Source organism: Muscardinus avellanarius (genome assembly GCF_963383645.1).
Source record: "Muscardinus avellanarius genome assembly, chromosome: 10".
Classification (NCBI taxonomy): Eukaryota; Metazoa; Chordata; class Mammalia; order Rodentia; family Gliridae; genus Muscardinus; species Muscardinus avellanarius.
This window is the reverse complement of record NC_137796.1, coordinates 48,429,270-48,453,783: the sequence shown is the minus strand read 5'-3', so window position 1 is coordinate 48,453,783 and position 24,514 is coordinate 48,429,270. Positions and strand designations below refer to the sequence as shown.

The 24,514-nt window shown below is 53.3% G+C and overlaps 1 protein-coding gene across 1 annotated transcript; it reads left to right on the top strand.

Moving 5' to 3' along the window:
* Positions 1–1,446: 1,446 nt before the first annotated feature.
* Positions 1,447–14,211, top strand: PRODH2 (proline dehydrogenase 2; the record flags this gene model as incomplete). The annotated part of the gene is made up of 10 exons (XM_080703567.1): positions 1,447–1,614; positions 1,676–1,872; positions 2,803–2,941; positions 3,026–3,112; positions 9,137–9,217; positions 9,290–9,445; positions 9,524–9,690; positions 10,434–10,544; positions 13,034–13,119; positions 14,042–14,211. 10 exons carry the CDS (start codon positions 1,447–1,449, stop codon positions 14,209–14,211), a joined length of 1,362 nt encoding a protein of 453 aa, XP_080559693.1.
* Between the last annotated feature and the right edge of the window lie 10,303 nt (positions 14,212–24,514).

The window sequence follows — 24,514 nt, the reverse complement described above, 5'->3', positions numbered from 1 at the left end:
CTGTGACTCTACTGGCTTGTAATCCCAGTACTTGGGAGGCTGAGACAGGCGGATCACAGGTTCACAGCCTACCTCAGCTACTTAGTGAGGCCCTCCACAACTTAGTGAGACCATTTCAAAAATAAAAATAGGGTTGTGGGTATAGCTCAGAGGTAGGTAGGTAAATAGATAACTAGATAGATAGATGCATAGGTACATACATAGGGCTGGGATCAAGGTAGAAAGCACCTGGGTTCAATCCCCAGTACTACAAAGCGGGGGGGGGGGGGTGTGTGCAGCTCAGAGGTAGAACTCCCCTGAGTACAATCCCCAGTACTACAAAAATTAAATAAACACATAAAAAGGGCTGGGGGTGTAGCTTGGAGGTAGAATGCCCCTGGGTTCAATCCCCAGTACCACCCCCACCCCCCAAAAAGAAAATAGAACATAGAACCCCCTACATGTCTCCACCCCATTACAACTCCTCCCATTCCACAGAGGTAGCCACCTCTCTGACTTCTGGGCCAACCATTTTCCTTTTGTTTCTTCATTTCTCTTCTTTCTTTCCTCCTCCTCCTCCTCCTCCTCCTCCTCCTCCTCCTCCTCCTCCTCCTTCTCCCTCTGTCTCTCTGTCTCTTTCTCTCTCTGGAATCCAGGGACATCCTACCTCTGAGCTACAGCCCAGTCCTTGTTATTTTTAATTTTTTGAAACAAGATCTTGCAACAAGGCTGGCCTTGAACCTGTGATCCATCCTTCCTGTTTCCGCCTCACACGTACCTGGATTACAGGTGTGTGCCATCACACTGGCTTTCTTGTTTTTTTAATATATATTTTTAGTTTGACCACCTTGTATGAGTCTCCAAAACTTGATCACAGTTTCATTTTTCCTACTCGCCTATCTATTGAGCGGAAACACCACAGCTTGCTTGGTGTCTAGCTTCTCTCAGCATTGTGTGTCAGGAGCTTATTCTCTTCGCTACTGCGTAGTATACCACCGTGTGAATACACTGCAATGTAATTAACCATTCTTCCTTGGTGAAGTTTGAGTGGTTCCCATTGGGACTATTACAAATTCGCGTGCTTCCTGTGTATTTTTCTGAAACCCATGTTCACATTCTCTGGGATACATACTTAGCGTGGAAGAGCTGGGTTACAGGTTATGTATGTTTTGCTCACAGCGAGATGAAGCGGTTGCAACAGGAGAGGTGAGGCGGATTCTCGGAGATGAAACACTCAGCTGCCTTGACCCGGGCGCTCACTCAGCAGCCCCGGGCACCGCGGAGGTCGCGGGCTGTTACTGGGGGTGCCTCTCCCGGTGCTGACCTCTGTCCCCACTAGGTAATAATTAACTACCCCCGAGGAGCCCGTGACCCCAAAGATCTGCCCAGTTAGCGGGTCACTGCCCCCGGCCGGGCAAGGGGCAGCGGTGCCCCTGGCCCCCGAGGCGGCCTTCCCCGGAGGACGCGATGCTCCGCGCCCGCGCGCTCCGCGCCCGCGCCGGGCCCCCCGCGGGCTGGCAGCCGCTGCGCTTCGACGGCGAGGCCTTCCGCCGCCGGCGCCCCGCGGAGCTGGCGCGGGCCTGGCTGGTGCTGCGGCTGTGCGCCTGGGCCCCGGCGGCCACGCACGCGCTGGCGGTGAGCGGCGGCCCCGGGGGCGGGCGGGGCGCGCGGGCCGGCTCTGAGCGCCGTGTCTCAGCTGCAGGGCTGGGCGCGGCGGCTCCTGGGCCCGCGGCTGTCGGGCGCGCTGCTGCGGGCGTCCATCTACCGGCAGTTCGTGGCGGGCGAGAGCGCGGAGGAGGTGAGGGGCTGCGTGCGGCAGCTCCGGGCGCTCGGCCTCCGGCCCCTGTTGGCCGTGCCCACGGAGGAGGAGCCGGACTCGGCGGCCAGGACCAGGTGAGGGGGGCAGGACCAGGTGAGCGGGCCGGCGGGGTGGGGGGACAGGACCAGGTGAGGGGGGGCAGGACCAGGTGAGCGGGGCCGGCGGGGGGGGGGCAGGACCAGGTGAGGGGGGGGCCAGGACCAGGTGAGCGGGGCCGGCGGGGGTGGGGGGCCAGGACCAGGTGAGCGGAGCAGGCGGGGTGGGGGGCCAGGACCAGGTGAGGGGGGGGCCAGGACCAGGTGAGCGGGGCCGGCGTGGGTGGGGGGCCAGGACCAGGTGGGGGGGGGCAGGACCAGGTGAGCGGGGCCGGCGGGGGGGGGCAGGACCAGGTGAGGGGGGGGGCCAGGACCAGGTGAGCGGGGCCGACGGGGGTGGGGGGCCAGGACCAGGTGAGCGGAGCAGGCGGGGTGGGGGGCCAGGACCAGGTGAGGGGGGGGCCAGGACCAGGTGAGCGGGGCCGGCGGGGGTGGGGCAGGACCAGGTAAGGGGGGGGCCAGGACCAGGTGAGCGGGCCGGTGGGGTGGGGGGCCAGGACCAGGTGAGCGGGCGGGTTGGGGGGGCAGGACCAGGTGAGCGGGCGGGTTGGGGTTGGGGGGGCAGGACCAGGTGAGGGGGGGACCAGGACCAGGTGAGCGGAGCAGGCGGGGGTGGGGGGGCAGGACCAGGTGAGCGCGGGGGGGGGGGGCAGGACCAGGTGAGCGGGCGGGTTGGGTTTGGGGGGTCAGGACCAGGTGAGTGGGGCCGGCTGGGGCACGAACCAGGTGAGCGGCCGGCTGGGGCCAAGACCAGGTGAGCGGGGCCGGTGGGGTTGGGGGCAGGACCAGGTGAGCGGGCAGCGGGGGTGGGGGGGGTGGGGGGGGTGGGGCAGGACCAGGTGAGCGGGCCGGCCGGAGCCAGGTGGGGCAGGAGGGTGCAGGCCGGGCCCTGACCTATGAGCTGGGCAGCGAGGCCTGGTACGAGGGGAACCTCAGCGCCATGCTGCAGTGCGTGGACCTGTCCCGAGACCTCACGGAGACCCCCGACTCGCCTGCGAACCACCTCATGCAGCTCAAGGTGACGGCGCTGACCGGCACTCCACTCTGCGTAAGAGACCAGCCGACCCGGGCGAGGGGCGCTGCCGCACGCTGCCCGCACGCTCCCTCACCAGCGCCCACCTCCGCGTTCCAGAAGGAGCTCACCTCGTGGATCCGAAGGCCAGGAGCCTCCTTGGAGCTGAGCCCCGAGAGGCTGGCAGAAGCCATGGACTCGGGGCAGGTAAGGACCAGGGCGGGAAGTAGAGAGCCCTGGACCCGGGTGTATCAGGCACCCGCGACTGGCGCTCGGGTACAGCCATGAGCTGCAGGTAGTGTTCCCATCAGAGATACACCATGTAGGTGATGGCAGACCCAAAAGATTATAACAGAGCTGAAAACTTCCTAGACCACCTAGTGCAGTCATAGACGGCGTGAAGGCCTAGTGCAACACATTATTCGTGTACTTGTGATATTGTTGGTGTAAACACACCTCCTGCACACTGGCCACATAAAAGTACACCACAGCCCGGTGTGGTGGCACACCTGTAATCCCAGTACTTGAGAGGTTGAAACAAGAGGATCTCAGGTTGAAGTCCAGCCTCAGCAATTTTAGCAGTACCCTGTTTCAAAAAATAATTTTAAGCCAGGCATGGTGGTACACGCTTGTAATCCCAGCATTCGGGAGGCTGAGACTAGAGGATCATGGTTCACAGACAGCCTCAGCTACTTAGTGAGGCCCTCTGCAACTCAGTGAGACCCGGTTTCAAAATAAAGAATAAAAAATAGGGCAGGGGGAGTAGCCCAGAGGTTGAATGCCCCTGGGTTCCATCCCCAGATCCGAAGAAAAAAAAATTTATATATATATATATATATATATATATATATATATATATATATATATATAATTTTTTTTAAGCCAGGCATAATGGGGCATGTTTGTACCCAGTATTTGGGAGATTGAGATATGAGGATTGCAGGTTTGTGGCCAGCCTCAGCTATTTGTGAGGTCCTCTGTAATTTAGTGAGACCCCGTTTCAAATAAAAGAATAAAAAATGGGCCTGGCATGGTGGCGCACGCTTGTAATCCCAGCATTCAGGAGGCTGAGACCAGAGGATTGCAGTTCACAGATAGCCTCAGCTACTTTAGTGGGGCCCTCTGCAACTCAGTGAGACCCAGTTTCAAAATAATAAAATATAGGGCAGGGGGGTGTAGCTTGAAGGTCAGATGCCACTGGGTTCCATCCCCAGATCTGGAAAAAAAAAAAAAAAAAAGAGTAAAACTGGGACTGGAAGTGTAGCTTGAAGGTAGAATGCCCCGGAGTTCAATTTCCAGTACCAAGAAGAAAAAAAAATTAAAGGGCTAGGGGTTTAAGGCTAAGGCATGCCTATAACCCCAGCTCTGCAGGAGACTGAGGCAGAAGGACTTCAAATTTGAGGCCAGCCTGGGTAATTTATCAAGACCCTGCCTCAAAAAAAAAAAAAAAAAAAAAAAAGGGCTGGGATGTAGCCCAGTGGTAAAGCACTTGCCTGGTATGTGTGAGGCCCTGGGTTCTATCCCCAGTACTGCAGTAAATAAATAAAAGCATAACACATGCAATTATATACAGAATCTAATTGGTAATGATAACAAATAACTATGTTATCAGTTTATGTGTTTTCTATATTGTATATTTTGTGTGTGTGTGGCACTAGGGATTGAACCCAGGGGTATTCTACTTCCAAACTATATCTCCAGCCCTTTTCATGAATTAATTAATTTATTAATTTATTTATTTTTCGTAGTACTGGGGCTCCTGGAAGCCCTTCTACCTCCGGGCTACACTCCCAGACCTATTTTTATTTTTATTTTTATTTTTGGAAAAAGGGTCTCCTAAGCCAGCACACGCAGCTGGTTTCGAACCTGCGTGATCCTCCTGTCTCTGCCTCCCAAGCACGGGGATTACAAGCGTGCGCCACCACGCCCGGCTTATTTATTTATTTATTTATTTTTGGAAGTAGGCTCTCACTAAGTTGCTGACAGTCTCACTAAATTGCTAAGGCTGGTTTTGACCTGTGATCCTCCTGTCTCAGCCTCCCAAGGACTGGGATTACAAGCGTGCATCACCATGCCCAGCTCTTTTTTCTTTTTTCTTTTTTTTTTGGATTGAGGATTGAATCCGGTTTACCTCTGAGTTGCACCTCCAACCCTAAACTCTTTATTTTGAACAGTGTGTGTGTGTGTGTGTGTGTGTGTGTGTGTGTGTGTGTGTTACTGAATATTGAACCCAAGGGAATTCTACCTCCGACCTCAAAGCTACACCCCAGCCCATTTTATTTTATTTAATTTTATTTAATTTTATTTTTTGCGGGTCTGGCATGGAACCCAGAGGCATTTGTTCTCCGAGCTACACCCTCTGCCCAATTTTTTATTCTTTATTTTGAAACAGGGTCTCACTGAGTTGCAGAGGGCCTCACTAAGTAGCTGAGGCTGTCTGAGAACCGCGATCCTCCAGTCTCAGCCTCCCCAATGCTGGGATTATGAGCATGCGCCACCATGGCGGGCTTGCAATAGTCTTGTGATTGCATTTCAAAGCTACATATGTCAGCAAATTTCCTCCACACGCATAAATGCTTCAAGATGTCAATCATTAGTCAAAAGTTCAATAATCATTTACAGTACTTTTTTCTTTTGAGGTACAGTTCACATATAATGAAACAAACAAATTGCAAATGTACCCTTGGATGAACTTTGACAAATGAGCACAGCAGAGTCATCTGAAGCTCCCCACCTTTTTGTGGTACTGGGGATTGAATACAGAGGCATTATACCTCCAGGCTACAGCCCCAGCTGATTTTTTTTTTTTTTTTTTTTTTTTTTTTTTTTTGCGGCTGTGGGGATGAAACCCAGAGGCATTTGACCTCTGAGCTACACCCACTGTCCTTTTTTTTTTTTTTTTTTTTTTTTTTTGGTGGTACTAGGGGTGGAACCCAGAGGCTTTCTACCTCCGGGCTATACTTCCAGACCTATTTTATATTTTATTTGGAAACAGGGTCTCACTAAGTTGCTGAGAGCCTCACTAAGTAGCTGAGGCTGGCTTTGAACTTGCTCGATCCTCCTGTCTCAGCCTCCCAAGCGCGGGGATTACAAGCGTGCGCCACCACGCCCGGCTTGCCCTGCCCTATTTTTTATTCTCTATTTTGAAACAGGGTCTCACTGAGTTGCATAGGGCCTCACTAAGTAGCTGAGGCTGTCAGCGAACCGCGATCCTCCTGTCTCAGCCTCCCGAATGCTGGGATTACAAGCATGTGCCACCACGCCCAGCACCCTAGCCTGATTTTATTTCTTATTTGGAAACAGTCTCACTAGGTTGCAGAGAGCCTCACTAAATTGCTACAGCTGGCTTTGAATCTGTAATCCTCCTGTCTCAGCCTTCCAAATACTGGGATTACAAGCATGCATTACCACACCTGGCTTGAAACCCTTTTTCAAAATTATTATTTTTTTGAAACAGGGTCTTGCTGGGTTGATGAGAGTCTCACTACTTGCTGAAGCCGTCCTCAAACCTCCAATTCTCTTGTCTCAGCTTCCCAAGTACCGGGATTACATATACTACCACGTTTGGCCCTTTTGCTAATCTTTACTGTTTTAATTTGTAATCTTCACAGAACTCATAGATGCAGGGTGCAGTGCTTCAGAGGCTCTGCTTTGGAATGCAATGAGTCTCTTTATGAGCTTTTCCTAAACACAAAGGATGCAACCTCTTCCCAGGGTGGTTTTGGGGACCAAAGCAGCCGGGCCTGTAAAGCCACTGCAGGTGACCTGTGACTTCTCACTGAACAGAGGCACCTCCCTCATGAGCCCACTTGCTCCCCAACATGGCATCACCTGGGTTTCTTTTTCATCTCTGCCTGCTCATTCCCAACCTTTGTTATCTTTGTTAGGTTTTTCTTTGCCTGTCCCCCTCTCTCTTTTTCCAGGTGGAGGTATTAGGATGGAAACCAGAGTCATTCTACCTCTAAGCTATATCCCAAACCCTTTTTTTTTTTTTTTTTTTTTTTTTTTTTTTTTGGTGGTGGCGGTACTGGGGATGGAACCCCTCTACATCCGGGCTACACTCCCAGACCTATTTTATATTTTTATTTGGAAGCAGGGTCTCTTAAGCCAGAAAGGCTGGCTTTGAACCTGCACGATCCTCCTGTCTCCACCTCCCAAACGCGGGGATTACAAGCGTGTGGCACCATACCCGGCCCCCAAGCCTTATTTTATATTTTATTTTTGGAACAGTCTTGCCAAATTGCCGAGGCTGGCCTTGAACCTGACTCTGCCGAGGCTGGCCTTGAACCTGACTCTCCTGTCCCAGCCTTCCGAGTGCAGGTGTGCACCACCACCACACCTGGCTATCCTTCCCTGTTTCTTAAAGATGAAGGTTCCCAGCTGGCATGGTGGCATATACCTGTAATCCCAGTACTTGAGAGGCGGAGGCAGGAGCAGCCCAGGTTCAACTGGCAATTTAGCAAGGCTCTCAAAAACTTTGTGAGACCCTGTTTTCAAATTTTAAAGAACAGGGCTGGAGTGTAGCTTGAAGGTACTCCCGGTTCAATGCCCAGCACCATTCTTTTCCCCATACGTGAAGGTTCCCCAGGGCTAGGCCCTGGCCGCCTCCTCTTACTCCCCTGGAAGGCGTGCACACTCACTGCTGCAGCCTCCGTTTTCTTACTGTGCATAATGATGCCCACATTTCTGTCCCAGCCCCAGCCTTTCCCCCAAGCCTCCTGGACACATCCCCTTGAACCCGGACCCCGCTCTGGCCTCGGTGTCTTCCTGAGGTGGAGAGGTACCTGGCAGGGAAGCCAGTGTAGTGGGCAGAGCAAGGAGAAGGGAGGAAGCAGAGAATTCATGAAGGGCTGGACCGGGTGGCACCTCAGGGAGGCCCTCAGCATCTGATGAGAGAGCCAGGTCCCAAGAGACTAATATGAGATGACACTTATTACGAGCGAGCGATGGTGCTAAGCACGTTCCATGTCATTCTGAGTGGCTGCACCTCTCCAAGCTTCAGTCTCCTCATTGCGAGATGGAGCTTGGAGCCGGGCGTGGTGGCGCACACTTGTAATCCTAGCATTTGGGAGGCTGAGACACGAGGATCAGGGTTTGCAATGAGCCTCAGCTACTTGGTAAGGCCCTTTGCAACTCAGTGAGCCCCTGTTTCAAAATAAAGAATAAAAAATAGGCTTCAGGTATAGCTCAGAGGTAGAATGCCCCTGGGTTCCATCCCCAGTACTGAAAAAAAAAAAAAAAAAAAAAAAAAGATGGAGCTTGGAATAATACCTGTCTACTAGGATCACAGTGAAGATTAAGATTGCTGGACATGGTGGCGCACATCTATAATCCCAGTACTTGGGAGATAAACACTCCTGGGTTCCCTCACACACATACTATATATATATATATATATATATATATATATATATATATATATAATGTATATATGCATATATGTATATGTATATATATTGTGGCCGAGCATGGTGGTGCACGCTTGTAATCCCAACATTTGGGAGGCTGAGACAGGAGGATCGCGGTTCGAGGACAACCTTAGCTACTTAGGCCTTTGCAACTCAGTGAGACCCTGTTTCAAAATAAAGAAAAAAAATAAGGCCAGGGGTGTAGCTCAGAGGTAGAATGCCCCTGGGTTCCATCCCCAGTACCATCAAGTATGTACTGGCACTGTACCATCTTGATGATATCCAGTAACATAGGAACCCACGTCATGCACACACAGCAACTCCAGGGGGTTCATATGATTGTTGTCTTTTTTTCCAGGAACTGGGGTTCCTGGAAACCCTCTACCTCCAGGCTACACTCCCAGACCTATTTTATATTTTTATTTGGAAACAGGATCTCTTAAGCCAGTGCAGCTGGCTACGAACCTGCATGATCCTTCTGTCTCTGCCTCCTGAGAGCGGGGATTATAAGCGTGCGCCACCACGCCCGGCTCGTCGCCTTCATTTTACAGGGGAGGAAACTGAGGCCCCAGAGTTGTGTGACTTGCTCAAGGTCACAGAGTCATTGGTCAAGGTCACATAGCCATTGGTGGACTCAGGATTCAAACCCAGAGTCTGGTCTCTTGACTATTGTATGATACCATTCTTAAAAACAGTGTCTATATGATATTGTTATTTTTCTGTATTCTAACAATTTTTAAGCTTTTTCCCTTTCCTTGTGGTGGGGAAGAGGAGCCTGAGGCTCTGGAAGGTCCAGTAGTTCTGATCCCTCTCATCTTCCCAGAACCTCCAGGTGTCCTGCCTCAATGCCCAACAGAACCAGCACCTTCAGGCTTCCCTGAGCCGCTTGCACCGGGTGGCACAGGTAACACCTGCTGCCGTTGGTACCCGCCCCATGGGCCGCCCCTGGGCCCTCACCACCGTCCTTCTGCCCCAGCACGCTCGGGCCCAGCACGTGAGGCTGCTGGTGGATGCCGAGTACACCTTCATCAACCCCGCGCTCTCTCTGCTGGTGGCTGCCCTGGCCGTGCGCTGGAACAGCCCCAGGGAAGGCGGGCCCTGGGTGTGGAACACTTACCAGGCCTATCTGAAGGTGGGTCCTGTGCTCTGGAGGACTGTGGGCAGGAACCCCATGCCCTGACCCTCCAGACCTGCCCTGCGTACCGTGCAGGACACACACGAGCGGCTGAAGCGCGACGCCGAGGTCGCACGCAGGGCAGGCCTGGCCTTTGGAGTGAAGTTGGTCCGAGGTGCTTACCTGGACAAGGAGAGAGCGGTGGCCGGGCTGCAAGGCACAGCGGATCCTACTCACACCGACTATGAGGCCACCAGTCGGAGGTAGGACTGGCAAGGCCGGCCGTGTAGTCCTCCTCATTAGCGCCCCTGCTTGCCGCCAGGTCTGTGCTCAGCACCCTGTGCCTGTCCACAGATTGCTCCCTCTCCTGGTCCAAGAGACGTCACTTCCCACATGAACAGCAGCCTCCTCCTGGGGCTCCCTGGGCCCCTTTTGTCCCAACACCTCCCCCAGGCTTCTCTGGGTGCCACAGCTCAAGGAGCCAGCTTCCCACCTATGGGCATGGGTCGTGGCTGACCGGGTTCCGCAGACAATGCTGCAGGGACTGGCCTTGGGTAAATGTCATGAGACTGCCACTGTATTAACTCACCCCATCCTCACGGCAGCACTATTTGGTGAACTCACATGGTTTCGAAAGAGAAAAATGAGCCAGGCACGGTGGCACATGCCTGTGATCCCAGTACTTGGAAGACTGAGACAAGAGGAGAGCGGGTTCGAGGACAACCTTAGCAACTTAGGCCCTCAGCAACTTAGACCCTGTTTCAAAATAACATCTAGCTGAGAGTCTAAGCTCAGATGTAGAATGCTAAAAAAAAAAAAAATCAACAAAAAAGGAAAATGACTCAGAGAAGGGCTGTCCCTCGGAGCTAGTGCAGAAAGGAGCATGAGGTATTTGTGACTTCAGAGACTCTACCTTTGGGGGCATCTCCCCCAGGACAGGTTTCACCAGTCCCTGGGGCTCAGCCCTCATTCAGCAGGTGGACTGAACAGCGGCATCTCCCTTCAGTTACAGCCGCTGTCTGGAACTGATGCTGAGCCACGTGTCCCACAGTGGGCCCGCATGCCATGTCATGGTGGCTTCCCACAATGAGGAATCTGTTCGCCAGGCAACTAAGCGGTATGAGGTGGGGCAGTGGGCTGATATCCACAAAGGCCCCTTTTGCCTTCCCCTTTGTTCCCTTCCAGGGATGGGCAGAGGAATGGACGTAGAACCAAACTAAGTTCCATGAGGTGTTTTTGGAAGGATAGTAAAAAGTATTTAACTCCTGCCCAGCATGGTGACACATGCTTGCAATCCCAGCATTCAGGAGGCTGAGACAGGAGGATCACAGTTCGAGGACAGCCTCAGCTACTTAGGTCCTTTGCAACTCAGTGAGATCCTGTTTCAAAATAAAGAATAAAAAATAGGGCTGGAGGTGCAGCTCAGAGGTAGAATGCTCCTGGGTTTCATCCCCAGTTACTGAAAAAATAAACAAAATTAACTCTTGCTATGCCTGTATAACTATAGGCCTTGGCTGGGCGAGGCACTGACCCTTATTTAGTGGGACACGGGAAAAGCGCATGGAGATTCTTCAGGGGCTCACTTATCACAGAGTTTGGAAATCCAGTCATCCCTCAGTATTTATGGAGATTGGTTCCAGGAAACATTCTCTTTCCCAATGAAGACCAAAACCCATGGATAAGCCGGGTAGGGTGGTGCACTCTTGTAATCCCAACATTTAGGAAGCAGAGACTGGAGGTTCGCAGTTAGAGGACAGCCTCAGCTACTTAGCTGAGGCCCTTCACAACTCAGTGAGACCCTGTTTCAAAAATGAAAAGACTAGCCGGGCATGGTGGCGCACGCTTGTAATCCCCACGCTTGGGAGGCTGAGACAGGAGGATCGCACAGGTTCGAAGCCAGCCTCAGGTACTTAGTGAGGCTCTCAGCAACTTAGTGAGACCCTGTCTCCAAATAAAGTATAAAATAGGTCTGGGAGTATAGCCTGGAGGTAGAAAGCCTCTCGGTTCCACCCCCAGTACCACCAAGAAAAAAAAAAAATGAAAAGACTAGCTGGGCATGGTGGCACGCTTGTAATCCCAGCATTTGGGAGGCTGAGACGGGAGGATCACAGTTCAAGGACAGCCTCAGCTACTACTTAGTGAGGCTTTTTACAACTCAGTGAGACCCTATTTCAAAATAAAGAAGAAAAAATAGGGCTAGGGGTGTAGCTCAGAGGTAGAATGCCTCTGAGTTCCATCCCCAGAATTTCAAAAAAAAAAAAAATTTTTTTTTGAGAAGACTAAAAAATAGGACTGGGGGTGTAGCTCAAAAGTAAAATGCCCCTGGGTTCCATCCCCAGTACTTAAAAAATAAATGAATACCCAAATCCTCGGATGCTCAAGTTCATTACATAAAATGGCATAATAGCTGGGCATGGTGGCACACACCAGTATTTAGAAGGTTGAGACAGTAGGATTACAATTTGAGGACAGCTTCAGCAAGTAGCGAAGACTCACAGCAACCTAGTGAGACCCTGTTTTAAAGTAAAATATGAGAAAAGGACTGGGGATGTAGCTTGGAGGTCGAATGCCCCTGAGTTCAACCCTCAGTACCTAAAAAAAAAAAAAGAGGTGGGGCGTGGTGGCGCACGCTTGTAATCCCAGCACTTGGGAAGTGAAGACAGGAGGATCGCGCAGGTTTGGAGCCAGCCTCGCTGGCTTAGGACACCCTGTTTCCAAATAAAAAAATATAAAAAAATAGGTCTGGGAGTGTAGCCCAGAGGTAGAAGGGTTTCCAGGAACCCCAGTACCACCAAAAAAATAAGGCATATAACTTACCCCTAGGTATATATAACCCCTAGGTGCATCCTCCCCTATACTTTAAATATCGCTAGATTACTTATAATACCGTATAAAATGTACATGCTATTTAAAGCCGGGCGTGGTGGCGCACGCTTGTAATCCCAGCATTACAAGGAGGCTGAGACCAGAGGATCGCGGTTCGCGGACAGCCTCAGCTACTTAGTGAGGCCCTCTGCAACTTAGTGAGACCCTGTTTCAAAATAAAGTTTAAAAATAAGGCAGGGGGGTGTAGGTCAGAGATCGAATTCCCCTGGGTTTCATCCCCAGACCCGCCAAAAAAAAAAAACCCACATAAATGCTATTTAAGTAGTTGTTATGCTGTACTGTTTAGGGAATAATGACAAGAAAAAATATGCATGTTCAGTACAGACACAATTTTTTTTTTTTTTTTTTTTTTTTTGGTGGTACTGGGGGTGGCACCCAGAAGCTTTCTACCTCTGGGCTATCCTCCCAGACCTTTTTTATATTTTATTTGGGACAGGGTCTCACTAAGTTGCTGAGAGCCTCACTAAGCAGTTGAGGCTGGCTTCAAACCCTTGCGATCTCCTCCTGTCTCAGCCTCCCAAGCGCGGGGATTACAAGCGTGCGCCACCACGCCCGGCATGACAGACACAAATTTCTAAAAGAATATTTTTGGTCCTTGATTGGTTGAATCTGTGAACGTGGAACTCATAGATACCACGGATCAGCTGTATGGATGTGTGATGGCTGACTTGTGGCTCTAGATGCAGCCACGGTCCCGTTGATGATGTGCCTTTTCTGTAGCATGTGGGAGCTGGGCATTCCTCTGGATGGGCCGGTCTGTTTTGGACAACTTCTGGGCATGTGTGATCACGTCTCTCTAGCACTGGGTAGGTGAATGGCCAACCCCCCCCCCATGGAAACCCCCGCCCCTTGTCCCAGCCCCATTCCCTCCCAGCCAAATCCCTTCAATTCCCGCCAGCTCCTGGCCAGGTTTCCACCCGGAGTGTGCAGCTGGCTCGTCCTGCAGCCCTTTCCAGACAGATGTGTTGTGTCAATATGTGAGAGCCCTTGCAGCCGTGTCTGCTGTCCATCTTTGCTGATTCTCAGTCATGTTATCATGTTTCTTGTCTGCTTTGTGCTGCTCCCAGGAACTGAGACCAAAAAATTCATGTGTTTTTTTTCTGCCAGATATTAAGGGATCTAAAACCACTTTACCCTAAATTCACAGCCTGAGGTTTCTTGAGACATCCAGTGAGACAAATGTGTGAGGTGACTTACATATATTTGCACGGCAAATATATAAGGAGACTGGCCCATGGCCACACCCTCTCAGACACAGGCTTTTCTCTTTTCTTCCCTGCTCTGCTGTGGCCGAGGCCATTTCCTGGGAGTGGGGGGAAGGGAAGAGAGTTTGCTTTTCCTCTCATTCTGAGACCTCTCTGGTTTACGGCTTAATTTGGGGCAGTCACAACCCTCACCCTAGTCAGGATCCTGTGCTCTGGTAACACGGTAAAGCCTTCGGTGGCAGCTCCATTCTCCCTTCAGGGTAGAAGGGGCTCCTTGTGTGTCTTTTCTCCTTCTGGGCGGTCACTTCCTCTTAATTCTTGGATTAGTAAATTCTCTGTTCTCTTGGCAGCATTTTAGTAACTTTAAGAAGATTTCTTTTAAATGTTCACTCCAGGTTTGTTCATTTTTTCAGCTCACTGAATCATCCATGTTCTTAGAAATGGAAGTCTCTGTTGCAGATGGAACCTGGATATGCCTCTCCCCAAACCTGAGCTCAAACCCCACCAACCCTCTCCTCTCCAGGGCAGGCTGGATATGCAGTGTATAAGTCCATCCCCTATGGCTCCCTGGAGGAGGTGATCCCCTACCTGATCCGGAGGGCCCAGGAGAACCGGAGTGTGTTGCAGGGCGCTCGCAGGGAACAGGCACTGCTCAGCCAAGAACTGTGGAGAAGGCTTCTGGGGAAAGGCTAAGATGCCTGGTTAGCACCCCCAGGGGACGTGTGGTCAATAAAGGCTCCAAGTTACTGCCCAGGCTGCTGTCCTGCACTGATTTCTCCTTAGGCAAGGGTTCATCTCGACCTTAGCCAGCCCAAAGAAGGGGGCCCTGTGGCTAGAGAGAGAGCTTTATTTTTTTTTTTTTTTTTTATTGGTGGTACTGGGGTTCCTGGAAGCCCTTCTATCTCCGGGCTACACTCCCAGACCTATTTTTACATTTTTATTTGGAAACAGGGTCTCCTAAGCCAGCACGCGGCTGGCTTCGAACCTGCGCGATCCTCCTGTTTCTGCCTCCCAAGCGCGGGGATTACAAGCGTGCGCCACCACGCCCCGCAGAGAGAGAGCTTTAAATACATTGGCGTAAGCCCGGCGTTGTGGCGCACGTTTGTAATCCCAGCATTTGGGAGGCTGAGATCAGAGGATCGCGGTTCGTGGGCAGCCTCAGCTACTTAGTGAGGCCCTCTGCAAGTTAGTGAGACCCTGTTTCAAAATAAAGAATAAAAATAGGGTAGGGGGTGTAGCTCAGAGATAGAATGCCCCTGGGTTCCATCCCCAGACCTGCAAGAAAAAAAAAAAAAAAACCTTAGCATACAGCAAAGGCATTGAGGAACACTAACAAAGCCTCCCCAACCCTGAGGCAGCCCACAGGGGCTGGGGCTGGGGCTGGGGCTGGGCAGTGACTGGTGCAGGAATTTCATCTCAGTGGGCACTCAGAGCAGACACTGAGGCACTGAAGACAGGCTGTGTCAAGGCCACATATCCAGGGAGGGACACAGGGAAAAGACAAGCGATTCTCTCTGCTAATGAGTATTAAACAAGACCTCCTCTGAGCAAAGTTCTCCTAATGTGAATGAGGCCAGGGGCCACAACAACAACAAAGACAGCCCTGGGCCCTGCCTCACACACAGGGCTCGGAGTCGGGGGCAGGGATGCAGACAGGCCCATCTTCAAACAGTGACTGTCCAGAGGGATCAGAGCTATGCTGAGAAAACGGAGGGGGCTGTGGGAGGCCAGAGGAGGCACCTGGCCACACTGGGAATGGTCCCTGAGATGGGGAAGATTGAGAGGAATATTCAAACCCAAGGGCACGTGCCAAACAGAGGAGTGGGGCACAGACTGGGGCAGGGGAGCTGGGGGTGGAGAACTCACAGGTTGGATGATACAGCCTCAGGTACAGGCTGCTGGGCTGGTCTCTGCCCCAGAGACACTGGGGAATCTCCAGAGTCCCAACAGGGAAGGAATAGTCAGGTTTTGTGTTAGAAGATGCCCTCCGCTGGGCGTAGTGGCGCACTCTTGTAATCCCCGCGCTTGGGAGGCTGAGACAGGAGGATCACACGGGTTCGAAGCCAGCCTCAGCTACTTAGTGAGGCTCTCAGCAACTTTGTGAGACCCTGTTTCCAAATAAAGTATAAAATAGGTCTGGGAGTGTAGCCCGGAAGTAGAAAGCCTCTGGGTTCCATCCCCAGTACCACCAAAAACAAAAAAAGAAGATGCCCTCCCCCAGCCACCATGTGGAGGGTGGGCCGGAGAAGGGAGACAGGCTGGGAGTTCAGAAAAGGCCGAAAAGGCCTGAGGGTAGGGCCTGGAGGCTGGGGGGGGGGGGCAATGGGAGGGGTGAGGCCCAGGGCCCTGGCTTGGAAAGGACAATGGGGCCAGCCCTGAGATGTGGGCCGTTGGGGTGAGATTCTAGAGCTCAGGGGAAGGGCTGGGCAGTGACAGGATTCAGGCTGGGGGGGCAGCTGTACAGAGGTCTGGAGGGGCCTGCACCCCAAAGAAGCCCTGCGATGTAGGCAAGAAGGGAGGACCGTGCAGAGCACAAGCGAAGACATCACGGTCTCTTCGCCGGGTCACCCGAGGGCCATGGCAACTCTCAGGAGAACGAAGCTACCGTGCAAGAAGCAGGAGGCCGCTGGTGCGCATGCGCCCAGGTTCCCGCTCAAACACTGGCGGGGCGACTCACGTGGTGACCTCTAGGGAGCCCAACGGTAGGTGCAGTCGTCTGGGTTGGGGTCGGGGCCTAGAACTTCTTAGAGCTTCCAGGCGGCTTGCTGGGCTCTCAACACCCCTTCCCCTGCCCCGGGCCTCTCCTCCCTGCTTCCCATGCTCCTGCAGCCTGGGACCCCACATCCTGGGAACCCCACCTGAACTCCGCACGGCTTGGACTGCTCCTACACACCCGGGCCCTACGCCCTTTGCCAGCTGTGGACCCCTCCCCACCGAGTCTGCCGCCCGCAGACCCGCGCTCAGCCAGCCACAGCCACAGCCACAGCCACAGCCACAGCCTGCCCCGCAGCCATCTCTGACCCCTGGGCGGCGCCCCAGCCCGCAGACCCCACCCCGCTGGCCCCAGCTGCCTGCTGACCGTGCTCAGGACCCTCTCACAGACCGCACAGTAACTTCCAGAGCCTCCTAAGCCCGCAGCGCCTCCCCAGGCTCCCATTTGCCGGTGAAGCCCTGTTCCTATCCTTGCTAAACCCCGCCTGCTCCCCCAGGTTCCCTTCAGGTTCCCCAGGCCTTCTGGCATGGAGCCCCGCCCACCTCTTTTTTTCATGATACGCCCACCTTCCTATCAGCCCGGCTGAAGTCCCCTTCCCACCTAGACTGTCTACCCCTCCCAGCGCTGACGTTCTTCTTTATTGCCCCCAGAGGTGTGGTCCTTCACCTCCTCCTGCCCCCATGAGACCCCCCAGCTGACCCCCGCCCAGGAGCTCAGCCCTCAGCCCTCAGCCTGCCGATGCCCTCGCAACCCTCACGCGTCCAGGTGGAGCTGGGCTCCGTGCGAGATCCAGATGCCCAGGTGGGCCGTCTGCATCGCCTGGCTGTGGCCCGGGGCCCAAGCTGGAGTCTGGGTAGGCTCCTGCGGAGAGGTGAGGGCCTGGCTTCTGGGACGCCTGCGGGGAGGACCGAGGGGCAGTGTAAGGCGCAGCTTCATTGGCAGGTCTGCGATGGTGCACTGCTACCTCTGCACCAGAAGCAGTGGCCCCAGATGGAGACTGTGTGTGTGTGGGGGGGGGGGTGTCTGGGGATGGAACCTAGGGGCATTCAACCTCTGAGCTACACCCCCTGCCCTATTTTTTATTATTTATTTGTTTATTATTTATTTATTTATTTGGTGGTACTGGGGTTCCTGGAAGCCCTTCTACCTCCGGGCTACACTCCCAGACCTATTTTTACATTTTTATTTGGAAACAGGGTCTCCTAAGCCAAGCACGCGAGGCTGGCTTCGAACCTGCACGATCCTCCTGTCTCTGCCTCCCAAACTCGGGAATTACAAGCGTGTGCCACCTGCCCGGCTTTATTCTTTATTTTGATACAGGGTCTCACTAAGTTGCAGAGGGCCTTACTAAGTAACTGAGGCTGTCAGCGAACTGCAATCCTCTGGTCTCAGCCTCCCCAGTGCTGGGATTACAAGCATGCTCACCACTCCAGGCTCCCCAGTTGGAGATTTAAGAGTGAATCTAAACCTGGCGTGGTGGCACATGCCTGTAATCCTAGTAAGTGGGAGGCTGAGGCAGGAAGAAAGGATATCAGGTTCAGGGTCAACCTCAGCAAACTTAGATCTGTTTCAAAATAAAGATAAGGCCAAGTGTGGTGGCATCAATACTTGGGAGGCTGAGATTGGAGGATGATAGATCAGCGGCTAGCCTCAGCTAAGTAGTGAGCCCTCCGCAATTTAGTGAGACCCAGTTTCAAACTAAAAAATAAAATAGGACTGGGAGTATAGTTTGGAGGTAGACTGCCCCTGGGCTCCATCCCCACTAACACACACACACACACACACACACACACACACACACACACACAGGTCAATCTAACCTGGGAATTAAATGTAGAGGTGTAAAAGGAATATGGATGAGATATACTGGGCAAGATAGCTTTTCTGGTTGAATAATATTTAAGTCCTGCAGAATAAGAGCCAGTCTTGCAAAAAGCTAAGAGAGGAGCCTCTTGGAGCAAAGGCCCGTAAGTCAAAATGAACTGTGCGTGTGTGCATCTGCAGGACTCAGAGAGGACTGAGGCTGTAAAGGGCCTCAGAGGTGAATGAACTCTGCTGGATTTTGTTCATTCTGTATGTGATGAGAAAACATTAGAATTGTAAGCAGGAAGGACATTACAATGGACATTTACATTTTCCATTTTCAGTGATATTTTGTAAGTTAATTCTGTATTTGGCTAACTTTCTGAGCTTGATTGTTGATTCTTTTAGTTTTGTTATCTGAAGATGATGATTTGGTCTCAGCTCTTCCATATTTAGACTCTAATTTCTTTTTTTTTTTTCCTTTTAAAGTATTGGCCAGAACTTCCTACCCTGTTGTTGGTGTATATCTTCCTTGTTTTTGCATTAAGTATCAAGTTTTTTGTTTTGTTTTGTTTTGTTTTTTGGTGGTACTGGGGTTCCTGGAAGCCCTTCTACCTCCGGGATACACTCCCACGGTCTACACTCCCAGACCTATTTTTTAACTTTTTTATGTGGAAACAGGGTCTCTTAAGCCAGCGCTGCTGGCTCTGAACCAGCGCGATCCTCCTGTCTCCGCCTCCCAAGCGCGGGGATAACAAGAGTGGGCCACCACGCCCGGCATATTAAGTATCATGTTTGCTGTTGGGTTTTGGCTTACAATTTTTATCAAGTAAGGGAGTTCCTATCTAAGTTTTCTGAGGTATTTTTTCTTTCCCTAATTATAAGTAAATGTTAACATTGTAACTGCTTTGTCTATATCTACTGAGTTAAACATATATTTGTCCTTTAATCTATAAATGTGATTTATTATCTTGATTTTCCTATGTTGAATAATCATTGCTTTTTAGGGGTAAATCAATTTTACTTCCTTTAGAGTTTTTACATATTTGATCATAAATGGATTCACTAATATAATTTTATTTTTCGTTCTGGAAACTCTCATCCTGTTTTGGAATTAAGGTCAGAGTGACCTCATAAAATTAGCCTCACTCTCCTTTTCTTTTTTTCTTGTTTTGGAACAACTTGTATAGGATTAGGTAGTCCTTGAATGATTTGTGTTTTAGGAAGATGCCTTTGTGTACAAGATTTGCGTGGTAAACCAGTTGCCATTGAAAAAGACGATGAGCAGAGCCGGGCGTGGTGGCGCACACTTGTAATCCCAGTGCTGGGGAGGCTGAGACAGGAGGATCGCACAGGTTCGAAGCCAGCCTCAGTTACTTAGTGAGGCTCTCAGAAACTTAGTGAGGCCCTGTTTCCAAATAAAGTATAAAATAGGTCTGGGAGTATAGCCCAGAGGTAGAAAGCCCCTGAGTTCCACTCCCAGTACCACCAAAAAAAAAAAAAAAAAAAAAGAAAAAAAGAAAAAGATGGTGAGCTGCAGAGTGAAATGTGGTGCAGTGAGTGAGATATTGAGAGGTCCTGGAAGGTCTACATTTGGAGGGATTCTGTGGCAGTGATCAAACTGGATTTGACCAAGTGCATGATCGGTGGTTAACAATGTCTGTCAAGAGCTTAAGAGTGCAAGGATACCATGCATTTGCCCTCCCTGGAATAGGGGCTGGAAGAAGAACTTGATGGAAGTAGAGATACAGGGCGGCTTCAGCAGAGGATGATTGGTGGGGACAGGGGCTAGGCAGATGTTGAGGGGAGCAGGGAGCTGGCACAGGCATGGAAGTGGTGTTGCAGAGGAGATTGCTCTCTGGATTTAGTCCTTAGATGCAGTGTCCAAAAATAAGTGAGAAGCTGGATGTGATGGTACACGCATGTACTCTCAGGACTTGAAAGGCTGAGACAGGAGGATCACATGTTTAGGGTCTGCCTAAGCAACTAAGCAAGGCTTTCCACAAGTTAATGAGATCCTGTTTCAAAATAAAATAGTCTAAGGGTGTGGCTCAGATGTAGAATGCCCCTGAGCTCAATACCCAGTACCACTAAATAATAATCCACGTGGGACCTGTTCATACAACACTGAGTTAGAGCTTAGTGGTAGCTGCTTGTCCCAGACAGTGGATAGTGCAGGAGACTCCATGAAGTCCCCTTCCTTCTGGCTCCTATCTTCTTTGGCACCTCTGGATGGGGGAAGGATACTTGCATGGCAGGCAAATGTCAATGTCACAACTCACTCTAACTCTTGATGATCTCTGGCACACTGCAGCTGGAGAGAGGGGGTCCAGGACACAGAGATGGAACCTGGGGTCAAGGGGCACCCAGTCAAGGGGGGAATGTGGAGGCTCGGAATCGCAAGTGTTTGCCTCATAGCCCCCAGGCCGATGGGACAGGCCAGTCTTTTTATTTATTTATTTATTTATTTATTTACTTATTTATTTATTTTGGTGGTACTGGGGGTGGAACCCAGAGGCTTTCTACCTCCGGGCTGTACTCCCAGACCTTTTTTTATACTTTATTTGGAAACAGGGTCTCACTAAGTTGCTGAGAGCCTCACTAAGTAGCTGAGGCTGGCTTCGAACCTGTGCGATCCTCCTGGCTCAGACTCCCAAGGGCGGGGATTACAAGCGTACGCCACCACGCCCGGCTGGGACAGGCCAGTCTTAAACCTCGCTGCCCCTCAGTTGTCCAGGTAGATGGTGAGAACTCTGCTGGGCAGACGGGGCTCTTCCTCTCGGCGCTGCTGGGCCATAGCTCTGCTGTGCGGCTCCTGCTGGCCTTTGGTGCCAACCCCAACCAGTGAGTAGACAGGCTGAGATGCCCCTGCACTCCCAGGGCTCTGAGCCTGAGAGCCAGAGTCCTCTCCCCTTCAGGATTCCATCCCTTAGTGATTCTCTTGTTCTCTGGGGAACCCCTTCTCATTCCCCAGTGATTACTCCCATTCTCCCGGTGCCTCCTGTGCTCAGAGTGATTCTCTCATACTCTCAAGAGCCCATTGCCTCTTTAAGGGCCCCCATCCTCCTACCCACCTCCCTTGTTCACAGTGACTCCTCCCAACCCCCATGCCTCCATCCCTCCACTTCTGGTCCCTGTTGCATCCCTTTCCTATCCCATTCCCACCCTTGTTCTGCCCTAGCCGCTCTCTGGATGGCAGCACACCAGTACACGCAGGAGCCTTTTCGGGCTGCAGCCTAGTGATGCTGCACCTGCTGCGGGCAGGGGGTGACCTACGTCTGCGTGACCAGCAGGGTCGCACACCGCAAGACTGGGCTGAGCAGGGTGGTGCCAAGCAGAGCAGGGAGGTAAGCACTGGCCGGGTGTGGGTGGGGGCATCAGGGCCAGTATCCATGACCAGCCCCACCCATTCACCCCCCTCCAGGTGCTGGAGCTGTTACAGCTGTGCCGTGCCCATATGTCAGCACTAGTGCATGGCAGTGAGTTGGCACCCACTGCATCCCTGGGCTGGTTACAGGCCAGCTCTAGGCAGAGCCTGTGTGGCTCCCTGCCCTCTCTGCGGCTGGTACAGGCAGACAGGTAATGGTTCACAGCCTGGAGCCAACCCAGCCACCATGCCCAGCTACCCTAGACTTACCCTCAGCCTGCCCTTTACTGCAGGGCACTGAGACCAGAGCAGATCAGATCTCCCCAAATGCCAGCCTTGGGGTTTGGCCAGGTAGGTGGGAGAGGCTGGGGGAACAGGGAGCACCCCTGTCCTCTTCATGCCTCATGGGCTTGTTCTCCATCCCCAGCTGAGCAGCATGAAGCCATTGGGGCTGGTAACAGGCATACCCCTGGTGGACTCCAAGGAGCTGCTGCCAGCCCAGGGCGAACCTGACCGCACCTACGAGAACAGCTCCCACACCCTCATGGCCAAGTGAGACACCCCCCCCCATGCCCTTGCAGAGGCCCCTACCCCCTGCTCCCACATCTCAGACCTGCCCTTTCCCATTCCCCACGCTGCAGCCTCCTGTGGAGGGGCCACCCTGTGACCGTGCGGCAGCTGAAGGCCCCTGGCGCTCCTCCAGATGTGTTGTTGGCTGACCTTCAGCACTGCAGGTGCCCTGTCCCACCTCCCCACGCAGCCTGTCCTCCCCGAGCCAGGGAGTATGGCAGTAGCCATGGCAGTAACTAGTTTTCACCCCTGCAGCTGGAGTGGTCCCCCTTCCACTGAAAAGTAGGAACCCAGTCCTGTGTGCTGCGTCCTGGAGCCCCAGAGGAGGTGGAGCAGGGAGGGGTGCAATGGGCAGGGTTTGGGCTCTGTGCGGGCCCTGCCACTGTAGGCCTATGTGAGCAGGTCTCCGCTTTCCATTCTGTTTGGTGGCTGGTGCAGATTGTCTGTCTCTGGCACGTGGTGGGCATCTGTGCTCAGGAGTTGCCCCCACCCCATGCAGTTAGGGCCCATGTGTGAGTGGCCTGCTCTCCTCCCACCCAGCACCCTGCACCACCCCAACCTGCTGCTGCTGATGGCACTGAGCCCCTCGGCGGACCTGTCGGGGCTACGCCTCCTCTTTGAGCCCGTGTGGCTGGGCTCTCTGCACGTGGTACTGCACCCACCGAGACTGAGTGAAGAGGGGCCCCGAGCTGTGCCAGGCCTGCTGCCTGGCCACCTGCTGCTGCAGGTATTGGAGGCCCTGCTCTTCCTGCAGGCCCGCTGGCAGGCCCATGGCGGCCTCAGCTCCCATGCCGTGCAGCTGGTGCGGCCAGGCCTGGTTAAGGTGGGCAACCTGGAACACGGGCGCCCACTGCCCCGGTGCTGGCTGCGGCCCAGGTGAGTGCTTGCCCCACCTGCCTGCCCCGTGTCTCTTCCAGCAGCCTCTGGCTCACCAGGCGCCTTGGGCTCCACAGGCCACAGCAGAACTACCCCTCGAGAAGCCCAGAGCTGCCACCACCCCCTGAACTGTATCCATGGCTGCCACTTGAGCTGATCCACGGTGACATGCCCACCACCACCTCAGACCTCTATAGCTTCTGCATCCTGGCTCAGGAGGTTTTCACTGGTCAGTGAGTGACCCTGTGCCCTGCTCCACTGAGGCATCCTACCCGTTGGGTCCCCTGACTGTGCTTCCTCACAGGAAAGCTGCCCTGGGCTGGGAAAGAGGGGCCGGAGGTGAAGGCTAAGCTGGAGGCAGGTGAGAGCCCAGCCCTGGATCCCATGGTGCCAGCCCCCTACCAGGCCCTGGTTCAGGCTGGGCTGGCCCTCAGGCCTGATGACCGCTGGAACAGCTTGCAGAGTACCCGATACCTGCTGCGGGAGGCCATAGCCCAGGTACAGGAAGGACAGCAGGGATGGGAGTAGCCATGGAACCCCAGGCAGGGCCTGTGTCCCCACACCCCACCTCCTTTCTGTAGGACTCAGCTCCTCAGGTCAGTTCTCCAGTGGAGTGGACCACACTGTCCCCCATATTCCGAGGTTCCCCACCAGGTTAGAGGGTAAGGAAGGGTGACGGTGAGTGCTGGGTATAGCTGTGCTGTGCTTCCCAATTCCTACCAACTGCTTTGTCTCCCCAGAGAAGCTGTGCTATGAGCTGGCTTCTAGTGACAAGACCACACCCAGGCCTGTGCCCCCAGACCCCACCCCATCCCAGGTAGGAGCCGGGGAGGAATGGGGTGGGGGAAGTATGGGGCACACAGGCAACCCATGCCAGCTTTACTGTTGTTCTCTGCAGGCCCTGGAGACTCCTGAGGTCACAGGCCACAGTAGGGTCCAGAGGGGCGCAGCCTGGGACTCAGGCAGCAGCTTGACTCTAGGCAGCAGCCCCAGTCCCGGCCACAGCCACAGCCCCACAGCCAGGGTCAGCCAGCACTGCTGCCTGGAGCCTAGCTCAACAGTATGGATACCCCCACCCCACACTGCAGTCTCCTGGCTCCCTCTCCTCTGCCAGTGACCCCCAGGGGCTCTCATCAACTACCCCCTCACTGACCTGTGACCCCTGAACAACCCTACTTCCCCCAGGGCCCCGCCCTGCACTCCAGCCTTCAGGAATCGGCCTCCCTGCTGGGGACCCTGAGCTCTGTGGAGCAGTTTGAAAGGAAGTTCTCAGTCAAGATCCAAGCCCTGCAGGGGCTGCTGCAGCACTCACAAAGGGCTGCCCTGCTGGACCCCCAGCCCTGTGAGCCCACCCTGCCTGCTGACCCACAGGGAGGCTTCCCACAACCTGGGAGGCTGCTGGCAGGGAAGGCCAGAAGGGCAAGCAAAGCTGAGGACCCAGAGCCCATACGTACCCTCTCCCATTCTCCCAAGCCCACTGGAACTCCACAGCCAGCCAGTGGCAGTTTAAGCCTTCTTCTTTTGCAGGCACCCAGCACTGAGGTGATTGGAGGTCTCTTCTCCAGCCTGCAGAAGTGAGAAATGGTGTGGGGGGACCCTGGGCCCCTCCCTCATCCCTGAGGTAACCCTAGGTCTACCCCTGTCCCACTGCTCCCTAGGATGGATCT